Genomic DNA, 22,513 nt, shown 5'->3' with positions numbered 1-22,513 from the left:
CTTAATCCCTTCCCCCAAATTTGAGGCCTTGCGCCTCCAGTAGAAAGGATTATTATTTTATGTTTGACTTTTGTTTTGCATTTGTACAAGTTGGATCCAAGTCTCACCCAGAGACCTCAAGAGACAACAAGTTAGAAGTTCATGTAGGTGTTATGCCTAGGGTACCATATATTTGGATTTGTACAATTTTGTTCTAGTGAATGTTTAAGAAACCATAAGAAAATTATGCGTTTCTTTTAAAATTTGAGATCACATAGACAGTATTTTACGTAGGATATGGGCAGTTCCCATGAGCACTATCTTTTGAACTTCAGCCATTTTGGGGTTTCCTGGTATCTGAGCTAGGTAGTAATCAGCCCGTTTCGCTGTCATTCCCAGGGCACCTATGACAATAGGTATTGTTTTCGTCTTCAGATTCCACATTTTGCCAATTTCTATTTCAAGATCTTTATATTTGCTCAGTTTTTGGTAGGTCTTGACAGATACGTTTATATCGATTATTATTATTATTATTATTATTATTATTGTTGTTGTTGTTGTTGTTATTGTTGTTATTATTATTATTATAGCGAAGTCGATGAGCTGGCAGAAACGTTAGCACGCAGGGCAAAATGCTTAGCGGTATTTCGTCCGTCTTCACGTTCTGAGTTCAAATTCCATCTAGGTCGACTTTACCGTTCATCCTTTCTGGGTGGATAAAATAAGTACCACTTGAACACTGGGGTCGATGTAATCGGCTCATCCCCTCCTCCGAAATTTCAGGCCCTGTGCTTATAGTAGAAAGGATTATTATTATTATTATTATTATTATTTTTAAAAATTATTATTGTTGTTGTTATTATTATCATTATCATTGTTGTTGTTGTTGTTGTTGTGGTGGTGGTGGTGGTGGTGGTGAACTGGCAGAATCGTTAGCACGTCGAGCGAAAGGCTTAGTGGTATTTCGTCTGTCTTTATGCTCTGAGTAAGCCGAGGCTTACCTTGCCTTTCATCCTACCGAAAACGATAAAATAAAGTACCATGGGCGTATTGGGGCTGATGATGTCAAATAACTTCCTTCCCGCTAAACTGCTAGCCTGTAGCCTAAGTCTGAAACAGTTACTAAAGATAGAGGGGTGGGAAATTGTTTTGCGGTATTTACTTTTTGAGTTCAAATCCTGTTCCGGTCAACTTTGCTTTCATCTTTTCAGTGTCAATAAAATGAAGTACTTTGGAAGCATTGGGACTGATGGTATCCATTAACTCCCTAATCTCAAAATTACCGGCCTTATGACTAAATCAGATAATATCATTATTTTTCTTTCTTTCTTCAGAATATCTTATTTGTTAGTAAACGATGGAAGCTGTTACCAATTCTGTAAATGAAAGTCTTGATACCAAGAAAACTCCAACAAGATGGGTGACTGAAGAAGACATTTACGAAGAAGTTCAAGTAAGTATTTTCACACACACACATATAAGCACAAACACACAGGTACACACGTTTGTAATATCTATATCAACACTTTTATTTGTGTCACGTGGTACAGATTATCTAGTGGTACAGATTATCTATTGAAAGCTTTAGTTGATTGTATTTATAAGATTACCAACTTCTACTGTAGCCTCGGGCAGACCAATACCTATGAGTGAATTTGTTAGACGGAAACTGTGCGGAAGCTCGTCATATATGTGTATATGGTGTATGTGTGTATTTGTGTTTGTATCTGTCAACCCACTCCCACCGCTTGACGACTGGTGTTGGTTTGTTTATATCCCAGTTACTTAGAAGTTTCACAAAATTAACCCACAGAATAAGTAATAAGTACCAGACACGCAAATATGTACTGGGATTGGTTTGTTTGATTAAATCATTCAAGTCGGTACCCCAGCATGGCCACAACCCGGTGACTGAAACAAGTAAAAGATATAAAAGAAAACTAAAGAGATGGATGCTTAGGTTGTGTCCCACCAACTGCTTGATGTTTACAGTTTCAAATGGTCCATTCAGACTCACCGCCTGTCATTTACCAATTATACAGTAACTCTTACTTCTTAGTGGTGCAATATATTTTTCCTGGCCACTCCTGTTAGTGTCTTTGTTTTCATATCGGCCATTGTTAAAAAAAAAACAAAAAGGAAAAACTGATGCAACCTCAATCATCGCTAACCGTGAAACATTTGTCAATCGGTCCTTCTTCTGTCTTTGTTACATATTCTCTTACCCCCAGCCTCTCTCTCTCTCTCTCTCTCTGACTATCTTTTTATCTCTATGTGGTCGGTTTCGATTCCGGGTTGACGCAAATAAACTTTGCTGGTGCCCTTGAGAAACGTGCAGACACCACATTGTTACATTGACTTTTTCTAAAATTTGTATGAAAGTTTGCTGGTTTGTAACCTCTCATGAATTCTGGTCGACTTGACCTGTGATGAAAGACCTTCCAGATGTGACCGTCCTCATGTTCCTTTGTTTTTTCAATAAATATTGCATCTAGGATTACAATATTTTCTTAGGTGGTAGGTTGTGGTTTGAGGAAGACGAAGTTACTATATTTAGCAAGTTGAACCACAGCATAGAAAGATGCGCAGTGGTGATGGTCTCAAGGGGTTATCTAAGTGCATAACGAAATCTTCAAGATATACCTTAAGACTTTAGAAAGTCCTTACTAATGCTTGATCATTTTGAAAAATTTCGATACAAATACGTTTAATAAAATAAGATGACCAATAGTTTTTCTTAATTTTTTTTCTGAATTTCCTACTTTAAAACAAAGTCGTTTTTCTTTTTAACTTTCCAAACGAAGTATGCCAGCAGTTTTATTGTTTTCAGTGTACCACAAATCAAAACAGGTGAGAAACAATTATAGGTTCGCTCGTTGGTTAGTTTTGTTTAGAAAATGAGAGAAATTCATTATATTTTCCATTTATTTTCTTTTATTCTATTCCTGTTTCAGGAAGATGCAGAAGGTTTTGATGAGTATACATGTCCGTTGTGGAATTATGAATGTTGGGAAGTTCCTGGAATTCTATCAAGAATTAATGAAGAAATTCCTCGACAATATTACAAAGCATTGCAGCATTCATTATTCGAAACCGGTTTTCCGGAGACGCAAGACAGAACATCCAAAGTTAAGACTTTCTCCCATGAACAGGTTTCAATCACCATTTTATCATCTCCTGTTGAATGTTTGAGTGTTCTGTTAGAAGGAGGAGAACAATGTCCTGGAAATATGCTACTGGTTCTTTCAGATTCCTGGCTTAGCAAGGAACCATCTTCTACACAAAGTTCCAAATTCTCTTTGTACATCAACAAGGCCATAGCTTTCTATAAAGGTAAGTTGTTTAATCTGCTAATCTAGATTTCTGATCTCATTTCCTTAATTCTCTCCCCATTGAAACTGTATTATCCGCTGTGTTGGTATTTCACTCCTGTTTCTATAGGATCAAGAAAATGTGAGGCACCTTGCCACTTGGCTAGGATGCTAGTCTCTCGTACATATTACATACTTTAAATATATTTAATATAAGTATATATTCACCTTAATATGTATTACATAATTTTATTCTATAATGTTCGTTCGTATCAACCATAATTTCATTTCATTACATTATTGTTGTGAAGGTAGCGAGTCTGCAGAAACTCTAGCGCGTCGAACAAAATGCTTAGCGGCATTCTTCCAGCACTTTGCATTCTGAGAACAAATTGAGACTAGGTCAACTTTGCCTTTCTTCCTTTCGAGGTCAATAAAATAAGTACCATTTGAGCAGTGGGATCAGTGTAATCGATTAATTTTCGATCCGTACAATTGCAGGCTTTGTGCCAAAATTTGAAACCGTTATATTATTACTTAGAACATAAATTCATTTCATGTCTGTCGAGCTCCCTACAACGATACTTTACGATAAAAAGATATTTTCGTTATATTCCTGAGATGATCATTTCTTATATTGGTTTCAAGTTTTGTCATTCAAAGCCAATAATTTTGGGGAGGGGTAAGTCAATTACATCGACCCCAGTTTTCAATTGGTACTTATTTTTATCCACTCCGAAGAGATGAAAGGCAAAGTCGACCACGACGGAATTTGAACTCAGAACGCAAAGACGTGCTAACGATTCTGCTAGCTCGCCACCTTATGACTATTTCTAATAATGATTTCAAATGCTGGCACAAGGCCAGTAATTTCGGGGGAGGGGATAAGTCGATTGTATCGCCTCCAGTGCTCAACTCGTGCTTATTTTAATCGACTCCGAAAGGATGAAAGGCAAAGTCGACCTCGGCGGAATTTGAACTTAGAGTGCAAAGACGGACGAAATGCTGCTAAGCATTTTGTCCGGCGTGTTAATGATTCTGTCAGCTCGTCGCCTTGCATAATCGTGTCTAATATTATTCATATTATTAAGGCGATGAGTTGGCAGAATGCTTAACAGCATTTCTTCCGACTTAATATTCTCAGTTCAAATACGGACGGAGTCGACTTTGCCATTCATCCTTTAGGGTTGATTAAATAAGTATCAGTTGAATTCTGGGGTCGATGTAATCGACTTAGCCCCTATCCCGAAATTACTGGTCTTATGTCAAAATTTGAAACTAATATTAATAACATGACTATAATTCTCATTTCTGCAAGTTAATTTTAATTTTTTATATACTTATTTTTAATATCTAATTTCGATTCTTAACGCTCTTTTCGTGAAGTTGTTTTCGGTGTTAATCGCCATAGTTAATCGGTTTTATAAATACGAAATAATTTACTGTCAAGGCTTTCTCGTTGTCCACTAATGCATCTCCACACTAATTATGTAATTGCTGCAATTAGTAGAAACACAAGTATATACTCAGAGGAAATATATTAAAAAAAATATATATAGGCGCAGGAGTGGCTGTGTGGTAAGTAGCTTGCCTACCAACCACATGGTTCCGGATTCATTCCCACTGCGTGGCACCTTGGGCAAGTGTCTTCTGCTATAGCCTCGGGCCGACCAAAGCCTTGTGATTGGATTTGGTAGACGGAAACTGAAAGAAGCCCGTCGTATATATGTGTATATATATATATATATATGTATATGTATGTGTGTGTATGTTTGTGTCTGTGTTTGTCCCCCCCCCCCCAACATCGCTTGACAACAGATGCTGTTGTGTTTACATCCCCGTAACTTAGCGGTTCGGCAAAAAAGATCGATAGAATAAGTACTTAAGCTTCAAAAGAATAAGTCCTGGGGTCGATTTGCTCGACTAAAAAGGCGGTGTTCCAGCATGGCCGCAGTCAAATGACTGAAACAAGTAAAAGAGAAAAGTGATATTTAAGTTAATATGAATGACATGATTTTATTCGTTTATATTACTGCTTTAAACGTAAATTTGCTTCTTGTTGAATGAGCTCTCTGATAGATTATATATGAAGAGAGCGGAAGGAAAACAGGAACTCACCACCAAAGAAAAGCACACTCGACGGAAGGAAAAATCAGTAGCGCCGACAGAGAGCTCCTTCAAATGCAGTCTCTGTATGCGTGGTTGCCATGTGGGCCTGTACAGCCACAACGAAAGCTGCACTACCATCAGCAGCTGAACGATTTCTTCGGGCGTAAATCCACGGTCTCGAGAGACCTACGGATGCCTACAACAACTACATATATGTGCGTATGTATGAATGTATCTATATCTATGTGCATGTGCGTAGCGCGCGAGTGTGTATGTACGTGTGTGCTCTTCATTCTCATATATATATAGATGTATGTATATATATATATATATATATATATATATCATGACTTTATTACTTATAAACATAGTTCATTTGACGGGCTTCCACCCATTTTCCGTCTACTCTGATGGTTTGTGCTGATGCAAAACAGTTACGCAGAAAATCACTTGGTGGGATCGGACTCCAGGGCCCCTTAATTGCCATAGAAAACTTCCTAAAGGCTTGACTATACCTAGCAAAGAACATCACTCATGCATTTTCACTTCTTCTATCCCAACAGGAGGCCACACTTGTCTAGAGATGTATCAACCGCCACGTCGTGTGACGTACTTCGTCAATTTCTTCACGGCCAACTGCACTGGAAATGCACACACGGAAGGCGAAATCCTTGAACAAGAATTGGACTGTCCTATGAGTAGTTCATTGAAGCTGTTGAATTATACCGATAACAAACTGCTGACTCGAACATTGGCTGCCCAGGCTGGCGTACCTTATCCTACCACGTTGGCATTTATAAAACATTCTAACGTCGTATTGGATACGAGAGAGCTACGGATCACCGTCCAAATCATACCAGAAAACATTTCCGACAAACAACTGCAGTTGACCTTCAAGGATAAAATCGAAGCGTTTTTAGCCACCCACAATTTCAGTAAGGTAAGTGTAAACGTTAGAAGCATACATGCATGCCGTTCAGAAGTTTATTTGCATATCTTCGTATTGAAGCTAACTGGCGGCTTAGTAGTTAGGGTATTCGGTTAACGATCATAAAGTCGTGAGTTCGATTCCTGGCAGCGCATTTTTGTCCTTGAGCAAGATACTTTATTTCACGTTGCTCCAGTTCACTCAGCTAACAAAAATGAATAGTACCTGCGATCCAAAGTGTCAGTCTTGTCACATCCTGAGTCCTGCTGAATCTCCCTGTTAACTACCTTATGCATATGCGGGTCTGTGGAGTACTCAGCCACCTGTACGTTAATTTCACAAGTTGGCTGTTCCGTTGATCGGATCAACTGGAACAACGGATTGTTCCACGGAACCGACGGATTGATGATATTTACGCACACACACACACACACACACACACACACACACACACACACACACACACACACGTCTTTTCATTCTGAGTTCAAAGTCCTGGTGTTTTTGTTATGTATTTGTCTGAATATTTTTTTATTATAGGAATTGTTTCTGTTTTTAGATTCCACATTCGAGTTACCTCTATTTCCAGGTCTTTGTATTTTGAAAGTTTTTCCATTTCTTTTAGAGAGACGTTGTCATCTGCTGGTATTGATGCATCAATTAGAAAGCATTTTTTCTCTTCTATTATTATTATTATTATTATTATTATTAATTATGTACCTTCCCCCAGAAATTGACTCTTGGCTGGTACTTAATTTATGAAAAGTAAAAATATATTAAGACGTTATTCTTTTTTTCTCTCCATTTCTTCTCATTCCAGCTTGTTATAAAACCCTCCGGTCCTTCATGGTTTGGAAGTAAACTGGTGTCTTTCAACGAACCCAATGTGGAAGAATTAGTGGAAACAGCAGTTTCAGTTTACCATAGACTAGAAGAAGGTGATGCAGTGATTTTAGAAGAATGCATTAACAACTTACCTGTCACTGAAGGTGAGCTCAATACCTTTGTCTAATATCATCTATATTAAAATCTCATCAGTTGTTTATGTTCGATGTCTTGTCTCACGTCGTCCGGACTGGGCAGATCTATGATTAATGTGTTTCCACTTGTGATGCTCGTCACGTTTTGGTTCCAGGAAGAACGCATTTCTAGGACTACAATATTCAATGTGACAGCAACTATTCGACATAACCTCATAAGCCAACAATGCCCGGACAAGCTCGACTGACAGCACATCCGTGCCTGTAGAGTTTATCTCGAACCGGTAGAGTCCTCTGGTAGCACTGCCAGGCCAAACATCTGGAAATTATCCATGTTAGTCCCCGACCGGGAAGTCCCCCGGAACAGACTAGCCAGTCGTTCTCATCGGCACCCAGAGTCTCTCCGAGAACGTCGTCGCACTTTCCCGCCATTAATCCCCTCTAAATTTCTAAAGTGGAACATCCACCGATCTCATTGCCCGACTGGTTGAGGAATGTGAACTCCAGACAACATTCTAGGTGCCAGGCGCCAAATAATAATAATGATAATAATAATAATAATAAAATACAAAGACCTGGAAATAGAGATAACTCGAATGTGGAATCTAAAAACAGAAACAATTCCTATCATAGTAGGTGCCTTAGGTATAATAAAAAAATATTCAGACAAATACATAACAAAAACACCAGGACTTACAAATATATATAACATACAGAAAATTGCACTACTGGGTACTGCACACATTCTACGCAAAACACTTTCAATACAGTAAACATAAGAGCACCACAGCAAACCACAGCACATACCCAAGGCGCACAGAGCTGCGCTCGGTAGTGAAGTGAAAGCACGTTATAAAAATAAAACTACTGAATAATAATAATAATAATAATAATAATAATAATAACAATAATAGTAGTAGTAGTAGTAGTAGTAGTAGTAGTAATAATAATAATGATAATAATGATACTGTACCAGACAGTGGCTCTCATGGCTTCTGATCTTAACTGATTGGAAGTGTTATCATGTACATTCTTTTGTCTTGGTATAAAAGATGGGCTACAGCAAATATTTTGCTAAATACCACAGATTTGCTTGTCAGTTGTTTGACCATAACCAGTTCAGCATGTTCGTTAGTGGCTGACGATATGTGCATCTCTGATCACGAGCAGAAGTAGTGGAGGGGCATCGTAGACATGTGTTGAGTGGAATTTTGGAGGGTTTGGATAATTCACCTCTGGCAACATGGGTGTTTTGTTAAACATCTTTAAGCAACCCTTAATCAGAGGCCTTTTGAGCGGGATGGGCTACTCGAGCTGAAGAAAATTCCAACTGGGCTTCACTTGCAAGGTCATGCCCTGTTTATCTTACCGTGCTGCGTACATATGGTTGCGATGCATGTGCCTGGTGTACCCTTATCAGATGGGTAGTCATGATGGGTATACCAGGCTTCGTATATTTTATCCCAGTGTCAATTTGATGGCATGCACTGCTCTCTCACTCAATAATAATAATAATAATAATAAGGATAATAATTCTTTGCGTAAGGTCTGAAATTTTGTTGAAGGGGACTAGTCGATTATATTGATCTCAGTGCTCAACTGGTATCATTGAACCCGAAAGGATAAAAGCAAAGTCGACCTGGGCAGAATTTGTATTTTGAATGCAAAGACAGACGGAATGCCGTTAAACATGTTGTCCGGTGGGTTAATAATTCGGGCAAATTGTCGTCTTATAATAATAATAATAATGAAATTAACCAATAGCTGGAACCGTCCTACACGTGATAGAGGCTGTTGGGCATAACTCGAGAAGCTAGAAATGCACGAGCACTGTACGAGCATGCGCAGACGTTGTCTTCATTCAACACACATCTCAGGCAGGTCCAGCTGATGGTACTACCGTTTCTGTTGAGGTTATCCTGAACTGGCAATGCGCCTGGTAGCATTGCCAGGACATGGATTTCTGGAAGTCATCCCTAGGCTCTAGACCAAAAGTCTTCTGGAATAGACCAACCAGTTAATTGTTGTCGACGTTAATTGTTGTCGAGTCTCTTACTGGACGTGATTCTTCCGGGAGTCGATAAAATAAGTACTCGAGTCATTATTACCGACTGTCTACTTCCTCCAAATTTCTGACCCTGTGCGTATGTTAATAATCAAATTGTCGATTATTCTCCAACTCACCATAAATCTGTGGCCTTCTGCCTGTGTTATAAATCAATATCTTCGATTATTTCCCTCCCCACCACCCAAGTCAATAGTATTATTTCATTTTGTTTATTTTTAATTCTTTTTTTTATTCTGAAACAGATTACAACTTTCGTGTCAGAACAACAGTGTGTCGGACATCAGATGACCTTCCACACACGTCAAAGGTTAGTTTGTTTGACTTTGTACCATTTGCAACACATCACAACAATATCCGATCCATATAAATATCTATACCTGATGAATCCTCATATATGTAAAACAAGTTGTCCACAAAACATTAAAACAAGGGGATCTAACAAGCTAATAAACAGTTTTCTTATTTTTATCTATTCTATTTTTTACTAATCTCGCTAACCAATAATATCTAACAAGGGAACCTCTACATGGTGACTTGGCCTGCTAGAGATGGAAACTAAGACTTACTCAAATCACACACTATCATTTGTTTAAAGAAAATGTATATTAGGGAGTATACATCTGATGTGTTTATTTACGTCTGAGTGTGTGTATGTATACACACACACACACACACACACACACACACACACACACACACACACACACACGTATATAATATGTGTGTGTGAGTTTGTGCATTTGTGTATATGTGCTTGTTTCTCTTTGTTGGTATGTGTACGTTTGTGCACGTCTGTGTATGTATGTATTTTTGTATATATATAAGTATGTATGCCAGATAGGTAGGTAAGTGTACCTACCTACCTACCTACACACACACACACACGTATATGTATGTATGTATTTACGTGTGCATATGTGGTGTGCATGTGTGATTATACGTTCTTGTATATATGTTCATGCGTGGGTTGGTCCTAGCTGGAGTACTTCCAACAACAAAAGTGCACGATCAAATTATCACTGATCTGATCGTGCAAACCCGTAATGGTGGTGGTTGGAGGTAAGATACAAACCCCTACTCTAACCACCACTGACACTTCTCCCTCCCTTTTTCTTCGTAAATTAAACCTTCCAATTGTTTTCAGATTGTCTGTGGCGTTGGCAAGTCGAGTAAGCCAATCAACGGAGACAACACTGTCCCACAGTCATTGGAATCATCTCTCAAAACTTGGCATGTCTCAGAAGAAAATATAAAAGACATCAAGAACAAGTTAATCAGCATGTCCGAACGAACTCTGAAAGCTATCATGTCCTTTGACTATTCACTTAACGAAGATGAACGCGGTGGAATTGGTGCTCAGACAGATATAATTGGTAAGTATAAAACATTGTAGACTCTTTGTAGAATTTTATTTTGTCAAAAAATTTTCCATTTGAAGCCGAATAGAAAATGCAGCAGGCTAAGAGAGTGATTGATAGTTTCGTATCCTGTCATTGTAACCGCATTGTAATAGTGAATGAGGCATGAAATTTCTTCCCTTTATATATATATATATATATATATAAAAAAATAAGCAACACGGATTTCAAAGGTGATTGCAGTACGCACGTTTCATGCTACTCCAATTTATTTAAGTAATGCTCGCATTACATTAAATGCGATATGAAGAGCAATCTTCAGCTGCACGAAAATGCAGAAAATTACAGTAGAAAAGACATATTATAAATGTGGCAACATTTCAAATCCGAGTGGGAGAGAGAATACATAAAAATCCAAGTGGGAGGAAGAATACATAAATCCATCTTGACATAGCCGAGTCTATCAGGCTAGTAATTGATTCTAGACAAAAGTTTTAACTGTCTCAGATTTTATTGTTTCTTATCTAGTGGTGATAGCATAAGGGACAATTACTTCTAAAGAAGTATATATATATATATATATATATATACATATATATATAACTAAATGTAAGGATAAGTTAAACGATAAACGTCGCCCTTTCAAAGCCTTTCCCGGTTTCTATGGCGTATGTGTCCCCCTTCCCCAGCTGGACGGGACGCCAGTCCATCGTAGCGTTACTCAAGAAACAGGAAGAAAGAGTGAGAGAAAGTTGGGGCGTAAGAGCACAACAGGGGTCACCATCACCCCTGCCGGAGCCTCGTGGAGCTTAGGTGTTTTCGCTCAATAAACACTCACAACGCACGGTCTGGGAATCGAAACCGCGATCCTCCGACCGCGAGTCCGCTGCCCAAACCACCGGGCCATTGCGCCTCCAAGGATAAGTTAGTGCTTGTGGTTTGAACTCAAAGCATAAAGGTTCATTCATAATAAAGAGTCGAAGAAAATTTTGTCAATTCCCCTCCACCGATACACTCGCCTATATCGTTTTTTTAAATAGATGTAAATTATTATTAATTTGGGGAATGTCTATTATGTACTCAAAGGATGAAAAATAAAATTGATATTTACGTGATCTGAGCTCAGGGTATAAGGGCGTAGCTGATAGCTACATGCGACAAGGTTTTTTGTCTGACGCTTTACAGATTTCACTGCTCCACTCACCTGCTTCAACATTTTATAAAACTAACTCTTCATTAAGAAATGAAGATCAGCTAAAATTCCTTAGTGGAAACAGTGCATGAATTTAACGAATAAATTACGATGGAATTTGTGATTGAAGACTTAGTAAAAGAAACAAACGAGTATTTGAGGGAAATGGGATGTGTTTATGAGGTGAGTAGGCCTAAATAATAAAACGTGTAGATACAGGTGGCTATAAATATTTAGAAATAACTAATGAGAAACGTTGAAAGTAATTGGTAAGAAGGATCGTTTTAGAAAAGAATACAAAAAGTTAAACTTAGCATTTAAATCTAAGTTTAAGCTTTTAACACGGTATTCACAATCTCTTTTGAGTTATGGTAGATGAATCCGAAAATAGAATTAAATAAGAAAATACTTGAATACATATGACCTATATGACCTTGATTTATATGACCTATAAAACTACTCTAAATTTCAGGACTTGACTTTTTAGTGCGGAAAAATCAGTCAAAATTCGAACCCGTGTTAATTGAAGTAAATGGACACGATTGCATGATAAACTGCCAAATTAACGAATTCATCAACAAAGATAAAATTGGAGAAGCTGCCAAAGAACTGGTGAATACCATGATTTCAAGATCCGAACGTTTTCTGGTGAAAGGTAAAACTGTGCTTTTCGTCGGTGATGGATCGTACGGAAAACGGTTTACTTTGAAGGATACCAGAGACTACGGAATTAAGGTGAATATTTGCAGTATATTTCCTAGCTTGTTTGCTGTTTTTATAATGGTTGGCTTGGCATATCTGTCAAGCAATCTGTCATTTCAATATTCAATTCAATTCAGATCTTTTATTGTCAGAAATGGGTGAAGGCGAGTGGCCTCGTGGGAACCGACGAGCTTTGAGTTATTTGTGTTATTCACTCCTGATTTAGACCCCTTGCATTATAATTTCGTGGCTTCTAATATAAGTGGTACGCTACATATAAACAAAATAACCGAATCTGTAATGAACGAAAGGTTAATAAGCAGTTTACTATTATAAAACGGAGAAAATAAATTGCATTAGACATCAGAAGTGACAATAGGGATTTACCAAAATTTTATAGAACGCGTTCGGTAACCTACGGTTGGGCTTTTTATGTGGGCCTCAGTAACTTCTATACTCACGAGATTGATAGCATACATACATCTATACATCTATAGAAGGGCGATGGGTGCTCGTCAACAAAAGGCTTAGGCAACAATATGGGACTAGCAATGTTTTATTGCTATCATATCTCCGTTAGCATGAGTGGCAAAACAGATTTAAAGATCGTGAAAAACTAATCGCGAATTTCATTTCATGCATCAATGACTTTTATGCTTTCCTGCAAACGTGATTTTTGTTTTCATCTTATATTAAATATATGTACGTTTTTCATGTAATATTAAATATATGTACGTTTTTCATGTAATATTAAATATATGTACGTTTTTCATGTAATATTAAATATATGTACGTTTATCTATCGGATACATTGGTTATGTCATATACAGTGTTTACATGAAATTACGGATGTCACTGTTGTCACTTCCAGTTTCTATCTTACCATACTTTCATTCTTTAAGAACAATTTACTTTCACTTTTTCACGACGATAAACTGCGCGTTAACCTAATGAAAAAGTGACTGATTGATGTTCTTAATGACTTTATAGTCAGTATAAGTAAGGAGAATTTTCCCCAAACTCTTTTACTCTATGCCTAAGGACTATGAAGAATATTCTACAAAGCTGATCGAGATTTGAAATAACAGCCAAAAAATCTCTAAAATTATATCCTACCATCCAAAACAATATCAACAACGAAGAAGAAGATGGCAAAAATGACAGCAAGCGAAGACCTTAGATAACATAAGTCCCAAACGCCCTTAATATTACGGGATGTCAACAGTTGGAACCTCGTTGATCATAGAACTACTAGATTTATGACAGCAACGATAATTGTATTCTTATATTTCCATGTATTTTATATTTTCCCAAAATATTAAAAATTTTTGTTAATTTATTCCACAGATTGTGTTGGTAAATACAGAGAAACCTCAAAACTTGAGTCAAGATATCACTTTCATACCACATGATTTGACTGACTTGAAACGGACATATAAAAATGCCACTGAAATTATTGCCAAGCTTCAAGCTAGAGGTATAACAATTGACGGCTGTATTACTTTCTGGGATGAAAATATTCGTCTTGCAGCAGCGATATGCGAAATTTTGAACCTAGCAGGATCAAATTATAAAGCATGCACCATTGCAAAAAACAAATACCTTACTTTTAAATGGCTACAGAAGCGAAAGGGAGATATTCCTCATTGGCCACGTACGTTTTTGTACTCTTCAAACGTTTATGAAATTAACACACAGTCAGATATCTCCAAAATCTTCCAAAACAACAAGCCTTCCTTACCGTTGGTATTAAAATTGGAATATGGCTCGAGTGCAGTTGGGGTCAAACTTGTACAAAACGAAGAAGAGTGCCAACAGTATTATCAGCAGTTATCGGACTTAGAAATGTCTGGTGTTGGTTTATGTCTAGGTCGATCTTTTATATTGATGGATTACTTACAAGGCACGGAACATGATGTGGATATCATAATATATAAGCGTAAATTAATTGCAGCTTTTGTGTCGGATAACGGTCCAACCAGGTTACCAAATTTCACAGAAACGGCAGCTCTTTTGCCTTCAATTCTTTCAGATGAAAAGCAAAACCAACTGATCGTTGCTGCTTACCAATGTTGTCTTGAAATCGGTTTAGAAAGCGGTGTTTTTAACGTGGAAATGATTATGTCAGTGACGGGACCAAAACTTTGTGAGATTAATGCTCGAATGGGCGGCATCTATCTCAGAGATTGGATCAAGTTCTGTTATGGCGTTGATATTATGTTTTGTGCCTTATTAATATCTCTGGGTATCGAACCACATGTAAAATGTAAATATAGTCAAACGTGTTTAGCGGGGATTATGTGTTTGGTTTCAGAGCATGCTCATATTTTCAAAGACAAGCAAAATATGAATTTAATTCTAGCCAAACACGAATCCAAGAAAATACGATACAATCAATTTCTTGAAAAGCCTCTTTCAGAAGATAAAGAAGAAGAACCTTTTTCAAGTATAGCTGTAATTGAACCCGATCCAATAACTGCTAAAAAGTCGTTGATAAAACTCTCAGAGGAACTTGGTATTAAAACCGATTCGTACAATGTTGAACAATTCCTTGAATTCATTCCAAATAAGACACAAGAGTAGGGTAAAGTCTGGGAGTTATTATTTTTTTTAAGTGTGTGTGTCTGTATATATGTATTGGGTAGATATGGAAAGTTGATACATCTTTAATTTCTTTTCCAAAGGGAGTGGTTGTTTTTTAGCCCCTAGTCAGCATTGATCCAAGCCATGGCGATCTCATCCTTTCTATATCCATCTTGTCACATGGATCTCCTCGACCGGGTTCAGAAGGGAGTCTGTAATTTGATTGATCCCCTGTCACAGTGACGTGACATCGTCAGTCTTAATCGTTTCTATTCTATCGTAACTACTACAGGAAGTGCTCGTACAAACTTTCTTTCTTACTTCTAGATCACTTTGAGCCATCTCACTAGACTCGAAACTCACAGCGTTTTCTAACACTGAGTGGCTTTTCGACTCGTTTGGGATTTTTTAAAGATAAAATAAAAAGAAAGTATACCCCTGATTACAGGAGAGAGAGAGAGAGAGAGAGAGAGAGAGAGAGAGAGAGAGAGAGAGAGAGAGAGAGAGAGAGAGAGAGAGAGAGAGAGAGAGAGAGAGAGAGAGAGAGAGAGAGAGAGAGTGTAGGACAGTATATCCCTTTTTTATATATAAACGAACTCTTTTTTTTTTATAAATGAGTTTTTTTTCACCAACCCCTGGCCTATTTACTCAATACAATGATTTTATTAATCAACAACAAACTCTTTCTCCCAATGTAATCTCTCAAGTGATAAGTTGAAATAACTGAGTGTTATATATAGCTGAGAAATTATACATTTTGGACGGCAGACCCCCACCTCCCATCTCTATTTTTGTAGGTTCCCAACATTCCGTCGTAGAGGAAGCGCTGTAGTTGGGAGTGGTTTGAAGGAAATTTGACACTGCTATTTCTAGCATGTAGGTTTTGTGGCCACATAAAGGCGACCTAATTGCCACAGATTTTAGAGACAGCACGATGTCAAGCAATTCTAATAATAAAATGAAAGTGTGTCGCTCACACAAAAGACAACATTATTTGCACGGCAACGTTCTCTATTAATACACAATTGCATTAATTTGTCTGCCAATTGGGCCCAAAGTCAATATTTAATGTAGATAAATGAACTTAACCCGCTCTTGTGGATACACATTTTATGGAAGGGGAATAGTTAATTATAGTGACCCTAGTATATTACTGGTACTTATTTTATCGCTTTGCGATTGTACCAAAGGTTAAGTCGACCTCGTCGAGATTTGAACGCAGAATGTGCAGTGATGAGATAGTTAAATACCAAGAGATGTTTTATCCGATACTCTTGTGACTGTTTCAAAATGCACAGATGTCTAATGATTTGGAATCCTTTGAAACCAACACATGCTGGCTTTGGGAATATTCCATATTTAGATGACAAGTTTTTCTTATTCAGAAAGAAAATTCATTAATAGTACATGTAGTACATTTAAACAGTAAAAATAAACATTAGCAGCATGATTCATGGGATTCTAGTTTATATTTCTGAACTTTTGGAGGGAAAATATGTATTAACGACAATGTATGACAGCGAGTACAAAAAAGAAAAAAAAAAAGGGAAAAAAAAATTAATTAAGGTTGTTTTGGAGAGAGGGCGAGTGAAAATTATTAATGTTGTTAGTCTGGTATTTTCTAATTTAACTAAGTGAATTTCCAGATTTGTTAGGTTACATTGTATATTATTAATACTTTATGTATGGTCACCGAAAGTCGCAAAAAAAAAAAAAAAAAGGCGAAGTTAGATTTAGTCTGAGATTTGAACGCAAGATGTAGAAATATGAAAGTGAATTCTATATGTCACTGAATCGAATCCTCTATTTTACCAGATGGATGTCGCTTCTCGAATTCTTAAAAAATACCTATAAACTTTTCTTTGACTTGCATGCTTTAAGAATATTTGAAGGTAGACCGAATTGATGAATATTAAAAGTCATTAGCTGGTAGCAGACACAAATTCTTCAGCAACGCAATTCCTATAAATGAAAATAATTTCATTTCGATTAAGTACAAGGGCAATTTTCGTAGAATATAGTAAAATTATATACAAACAATTCCAATGTATTCGGAGCCATTATTTTTTACCAATCGAACTGACAGAATCGTTAGCTTTGAGTGGAATTTCTTCCGACTCTTTACGTTTTTGAGTTCAAATTCTGCTGAAGTCGAGTTTGCCTTTTATCCTTTCGGGTCAACTTTATTGATTTCCCCCTTTTTTTAAATGTGCTAGTCTTGTGCCAAACTTTGAATCCTTGATTTTACTAACCCTAGGAAAGATGAAAAACAAATTCGGCTTCAGTAAGATTTGAATGCACAATGCAATGTCCCTAACTTGATGGTATACTTCGAATATGCGAGACATATTTGGTTTCAGGCTGAAGCACATTGTTTCACTTACCTGCCATTTTTAATAACCCGTAAAGGGATGTGCCACGCCCGAACAATCCGCTTTCAACCCATAACATGTAAAGGAACTCTTCAATCGATTAATACAGTGGAGAAGTAATAATGATAGAATGTTTATTCCCATTTGTAAACAACAGAGAGAAAACAAGAAACTAGCCCAAGACATCGCGACGGCAGTTTCCTGTAGAAATTAAAATGAAACAGTAGGATGTGTTTACATGTCTTCAAAAATGGGACAAACGAATAAATAAAGAATCGATAAAAGAAGTAGTTTTTTTTTTTTTTTAAAGATTATATATTTTTTTAAATGAGATATAAACTGAAGAATTTATCTGTTTTGCAACTATTACGTATATATTTTTATATTATTTTGGATAATAAAACCATTTACTATATCAACTTCAGCTTAACTTTATTCATTTATGCGTTTTCCATGGGGAAAAGTTCTGTCTGATTATACTGACTTTCTCTCTCTCTCTCTCTCTCTCTCTCTCTCTCTCTCTCTCTCTCTCTCTCTCTCTCTCATTCACTCTCTAACTCACTCACTCACTCTCTCTCACACACACACACACACAGAATCAGTCCGTTAGTCAGTCAGTCACTCATTCACACACTCACTTATATAAAAGGCCGAATGGTTGACACACTTCCAAATGATGATATCCCACGTACAGTCTAAGAACAGGCCTTGTGTCTAAAAGCAAGCAAAGGAAAACTCTGTCATTTCCTCACTTCTTCCTCCGAAACACTGCACACGTATCTTGTTACAATGAATTCGCTTGTGGATTCTGTTAATTTTACGAATGCTTCCGAAATATCTTCATGCTTGCTTATCCTATCATGCAATGAGTAGATAGTTCTATAGGAAAGTGGGTTATACATCATTAGATGTACACCTGACTTTCCTATATTAAATTAGGAATTGAATGAAACGCAGAACTCCAAACTACCAACTCAACAATATTTATTTATGGTGGAAAATATACAGCTTTAATCTTGTTTGTTGAGGCGCCTTCTGTGTGTGAGAACATGGTTGTTGGTATGTTGATGTGAGCTGTCTAGCGTAAGTTCGAAAGATGGAACGAGCTAGACACGTCCATGCTCAATCGCTGGCCAGTAAGAAAGAGACAGAATGAAGCGGGAAAGCTTGGATGTTGAATTCCACGCATGCGTGAGACTACGCATGCGCACGGCGTTACTACAGTTCTATTGAGTGACTAACTGCAACACATATCGTCGAAAAGATATGCAAACTCAGTCGATACGTGTGTATATATATGCATGCGTGTGTGCATGTGTATGCGTGTGTGTACATGTGTGTATGTACATACATTTGGATATTTCTGAGTGGCAAGAAGTTCGCTTGAGTAAGTATTTTCGACTATAGCTCCTACTCGACCAAAGCCTTTTGAGTGGATTTGGTGGACGGAAACTGAAAGAAGCCTGTTTCATATATATTGAAGGTGCTCATTCGTCCATGGAAGCAATTCAGCTTCCACAAGGTCGCTAATGTGTCGCTGGGTGTTACAAGGACACAAAAACGAGAGGTGACCTTCCAATAGCTATCACAGCCACCCAAACCGTGACTGACCGTGAATTTTGACGTCGATTTACGAGGCTACCCTCGACAGAGCTAGATACACTCCAAAGTCTGTCATTCTAGTAGTTCGATGTCAAATTTCTTTTCATCAATGAACACCAAACTGGGCAGCGTGAGTTCAGCAATCTGACGCAGAATAAGACTTCTCTCCAGTCTAATGGCTTTTTAAACTTGCGTGAGCTCATGACGACGGTCATCTTGCAGGGGTGGATATTAAGCTCCTTCTTCAACACTCGATACATCGATGTTTGGCAGAAAGTTTTCTGACAGAATGACGAAGATTTCGTCGTATCTTTTCTCTGGTACTTTTGACAAGCTGTAGGGTCTGCACACTTCAATCAGTGGTGAAACCAGTCTCTTGAAATTTTTTGACAATTTTCCAGACTGTTGTTAGGTTAATTTTAAGCTTTTTTTGTTATAGCTGTATTACCTTCGCCTCCTTTGTAGATGGTTATGATTGTATTTCGGTCTATAGCCATTATCTAATTAATAAATCTGAATTTATTTAGTCTGAAACAAAAAGAAGATACACTAAGCTTTTATAATGATATATAATTTTCATATCTTATCCCATTTATTGATAGTTATCGAAGCCCGAAACTTCAGTCGCCTTAATTTTGGGACACCCAGTATATATATATATATATATATATATATATATATATAAGTTCAAAAAAACAATAACAAAAAACAACAAAGTGAGGACGTGATACGGATAGTGTTATTGGACGCTCGGGAAAGGAAAGAGAGAGTGTATGATGTTTCGGGCGTAGCCCTTCGTCGGAAAGATGGAAAGTTCGGAGAATGGAAGAACGGAGAAAGAGGAAAATGGTACCGATGCCCACGAGGTTACATTGTGAAAAGACCGGAAGAGGAGGTGGTAGGGGAAAAGTTCTTTCTAAGACAGGAGAGTGAAAAAGGGAGAAGAATATCTGTGCGTGCGCGAGAGTCTGCGAGTGTGTGTCTGATAACAGAACGTGTGTGTGCGTATGTATGTGTGTGTGTGTGTGTGTATGGTTTGGTGGTTTATCTGTTAGTGTGTTTGTGTGTGTGTGTGTGTGTATGACGTAGTGGAAGGAATTAGTAGCAGCAATGGTTAGTGGATGCTTATAGACAGTGTTAGGTAGGAGGTCAACAGGCGGTTTTTTTAGTATGTGTGTGTTCGTGTTTGTGTGGGGTTGTAGGTGTTGGGTACGTGTACGTGTGTGTGTGTATTTTGTATGTGCGCGTGTGTGTATGTGTATGTTTTTTGAACGTGCGTGTGTGTTTGTGTGTATGTGTATGTTGTGTATATGTGCGTTGCTGTGTACGTGTGTGTGCGTGCGTTTGCTATTGTATGTGCGTGTGTTGTTTATGCCCATGTGTGTGTGATTGTATGCGTGTTTGTGTGAGTGTGTAGTGTTGGTGAGAAGTGTGTGTGCATGTGGGTGTGTGCGTGTGTGTGTATGTGTGTGGATGTGTGTGTGTGTGTGGGATTGTGAGTATTAGGTACGGGTGTGTGTGTGTTTATGTGTGTCTGTATGTGTGTTTCCGTGTGCGTGTGTGTATATTTTTTGTGCGTGCGTGTATGTGTATATTGTGTATGTTTTCGTGCGTGCGTGTGTGTTATGTATGTGAGTGAGTATTGTATATGTGAGAGGTGTGTGTGCGTGTGTGCATGTGTGTATATGTGTATGTGTGTTGTGTATGTGTGTGTGTGTGTGGTTTTGTGTATGTGAGAGGTGTGTTTATGTGTGTGCGTGCGTATGTCAGAGCGTAAGGATGTGTGCCAGGTATGTGTGTTATTTTGTGTGCACTCCTGTGTGTATGTGTGTGCATGTGTATGAAGCTGTGTATGTAGGCGTGCGCGTATATATGGGTGTGTGTGTGTATATGTGCGTTCGTCTATATGTGTGTGTGAGGGCGCGCATGTATGTGGGCGGTATATATGTAAGGTGTGTGGGAGGTGTGTGTGTAGGTGTATGGGAGGTATGTGTGAATGGGGGTATGTATGGGTTGTCAGGTGTGTGGGAGGTATTTGTGAATGGGGGTATATGTGGGTTATGTGTGCAAGGGTGTGTATGCTTGGGTGTGTGTGTGTGTGTGTGTGTATGTTTGCGTGATTGTTAGCGTGTGTGTGTATGCGCAAGTGTGCGTGTGTATGTGCTTTTGTATAGGTGTGTGGGCGAGTCTGAGCGTGTGAGTGCATGCATATGTGTTGTGTGTGTGTGGTGTGTTGGGGATAGGTGTGCTTACATGTGTGTGTATGGGTGCGTGTATTTTTTGTATGTGGGTATGTGTGCGTGTAGGTAGGGGTGAGATAAAAAGTGGAAAAATGTAGTGAGTGTAATAACAAGAGAATAATGGATATAATGTAAAGGAGACGAGGGGGGGGGGGTAAAAAATAAAAATAAAAAATAAAAAAAGGGTTGTATAGACGTAAAGGGGAGAGTCATAAGGAGGAGGGGGCTGCGTTGAGTCCGAAGGGGAAAGAAGAATTAAGGTTAAAAATATAGCGTTGCTCCAAGTGGAGTCGCGAGGGAGTGGACCCATGGTGCAGGGCGAGGCCAAAAACGGAGATGTTAGAGGGAGAGTGGTTGGCCAAGTGGAAGTGACGGGCGACGGGGGAGTCCGAACCTAGTCGAACGTCCCTTAGGTGTTCGGTGAAACGGTCGGCCAGCCGGCGGCCCGTCTGCCCCACGTAGAGTTGGTTGCATAGGGTGCATTTGATGCAGTAAATAAGGTTGGAGGAGGTGCAGGTGAAACTGTGTGGAATGTGATGAGCTTGTAGGTTCGATCCTGTGACAGAGGTAGTGTTGGTGACGAAGGGGCAGGTGTGACAGCGGGATCTGGAGCACGGGAAGGAGCCAGGTGGGGGTGGGGAGGAAGAGGAGAAGGTACTGCGGACCAGTAGATCGCGTAGGTTGCGGGCGCGTTTGAAAGCGGATAGGGGTGGGTAGTGGGATCGAGCTGGAGGCGACGGAAGGCCCCGTAGGATCCTCCGACAAAGGGGTAGGGTGACAGGGTGGAAACGGAGTGGGAAGGGGGTACGGTTAGGGGATTGGTGTGGGGGAGGAGAGAGGGCGGTGGTATATATATATATATATATATATATATTTACTTGGAGAATGGAGCAACAAATACAAGAAAAAGCATTTTCGTTGGACTAGATAGCCGTTGTAACCCTGAAGGATCGAGGCAAACCTACCACTTACCTATATATATATATATACATACATATATATATATATATATATATATATATATATATATATATATATATATATATATATATATATATATATATATATATATATATATATATATATATA

The 22,513-nt window shown here is 38.3% G+C and overlaps 1 protein-coding gene across 2 annotated transcripts in view; it reads left to right on the top strand.

Annotated features, from left to right (window-relative positions):
- LOC106879380 (carnosine synthase 1) overlaps window positions 1-18,001 on the top strand; it is a 26,589-nt gene extending 8,588 nt beyond the window's left edge. For both annotated transcript variants that reach the window (XM_089364811.1, XM_089364812.1), the window contains exons 2-9: window positions 1,314-1,432; window positions 2,934-3,312; window positions 5,963-6,339; window positions 7,148-7,316; window positions 9,618-9,682; window positions 10,520-10,748; window positions 12,398-12,660; window positions 13,975-18,001. In XM_089364811.1, the coding sequence (XP_089220937.1) occupies window positions 1,337-1,432; window positions 2,934-3,312; window positions 5,963-6,339; window positions 7,148-7,316; window positions 9,618-9,682; window positions 10,520-10,748; window positions 12,398-12,660; window positions 13,975-15,210 (2,814 nt within the window). In that variant the 5' untranslated portion in view covers window positions 1,314-1,336 and the 3' untranslated portion in view covers window positions 15,211-18,001. The remainder of the gene's footprint in view (window positions 1-1,313; window positions 1,433-2,933; window positions 3,313-5,962; window positions 6,340-7,147; window positions 7,317-9,617; window positions 9,683-10,519; window positions 10,749-12,397; window positions 12,661-13,974) is intronic.
- Window positions 18,002-22,513: the final 4,512 nt, after the last annotated feature.

The sequence above is a fragment of the Octopus bimaculoides genome, chromosome 16, assembly GCF_046866305.1.
Source record: "Octopus bimaculoides isolate indiv1 chromosome 16, ASM4686630v1, whole genome shotgun sequence".
NCBI classification, from domain to species: Eukaryota; Metazoa; Mollusca; class Cephalopoda; order Octopoda; family Octopodidae; genus Octopus; species Octopus bimaculoides.
The sequence above is the reverse complement of the archived record's forward strand: the minus strand, read 5'-3'. Positions and strand labels throughout refer to the sequence as shown.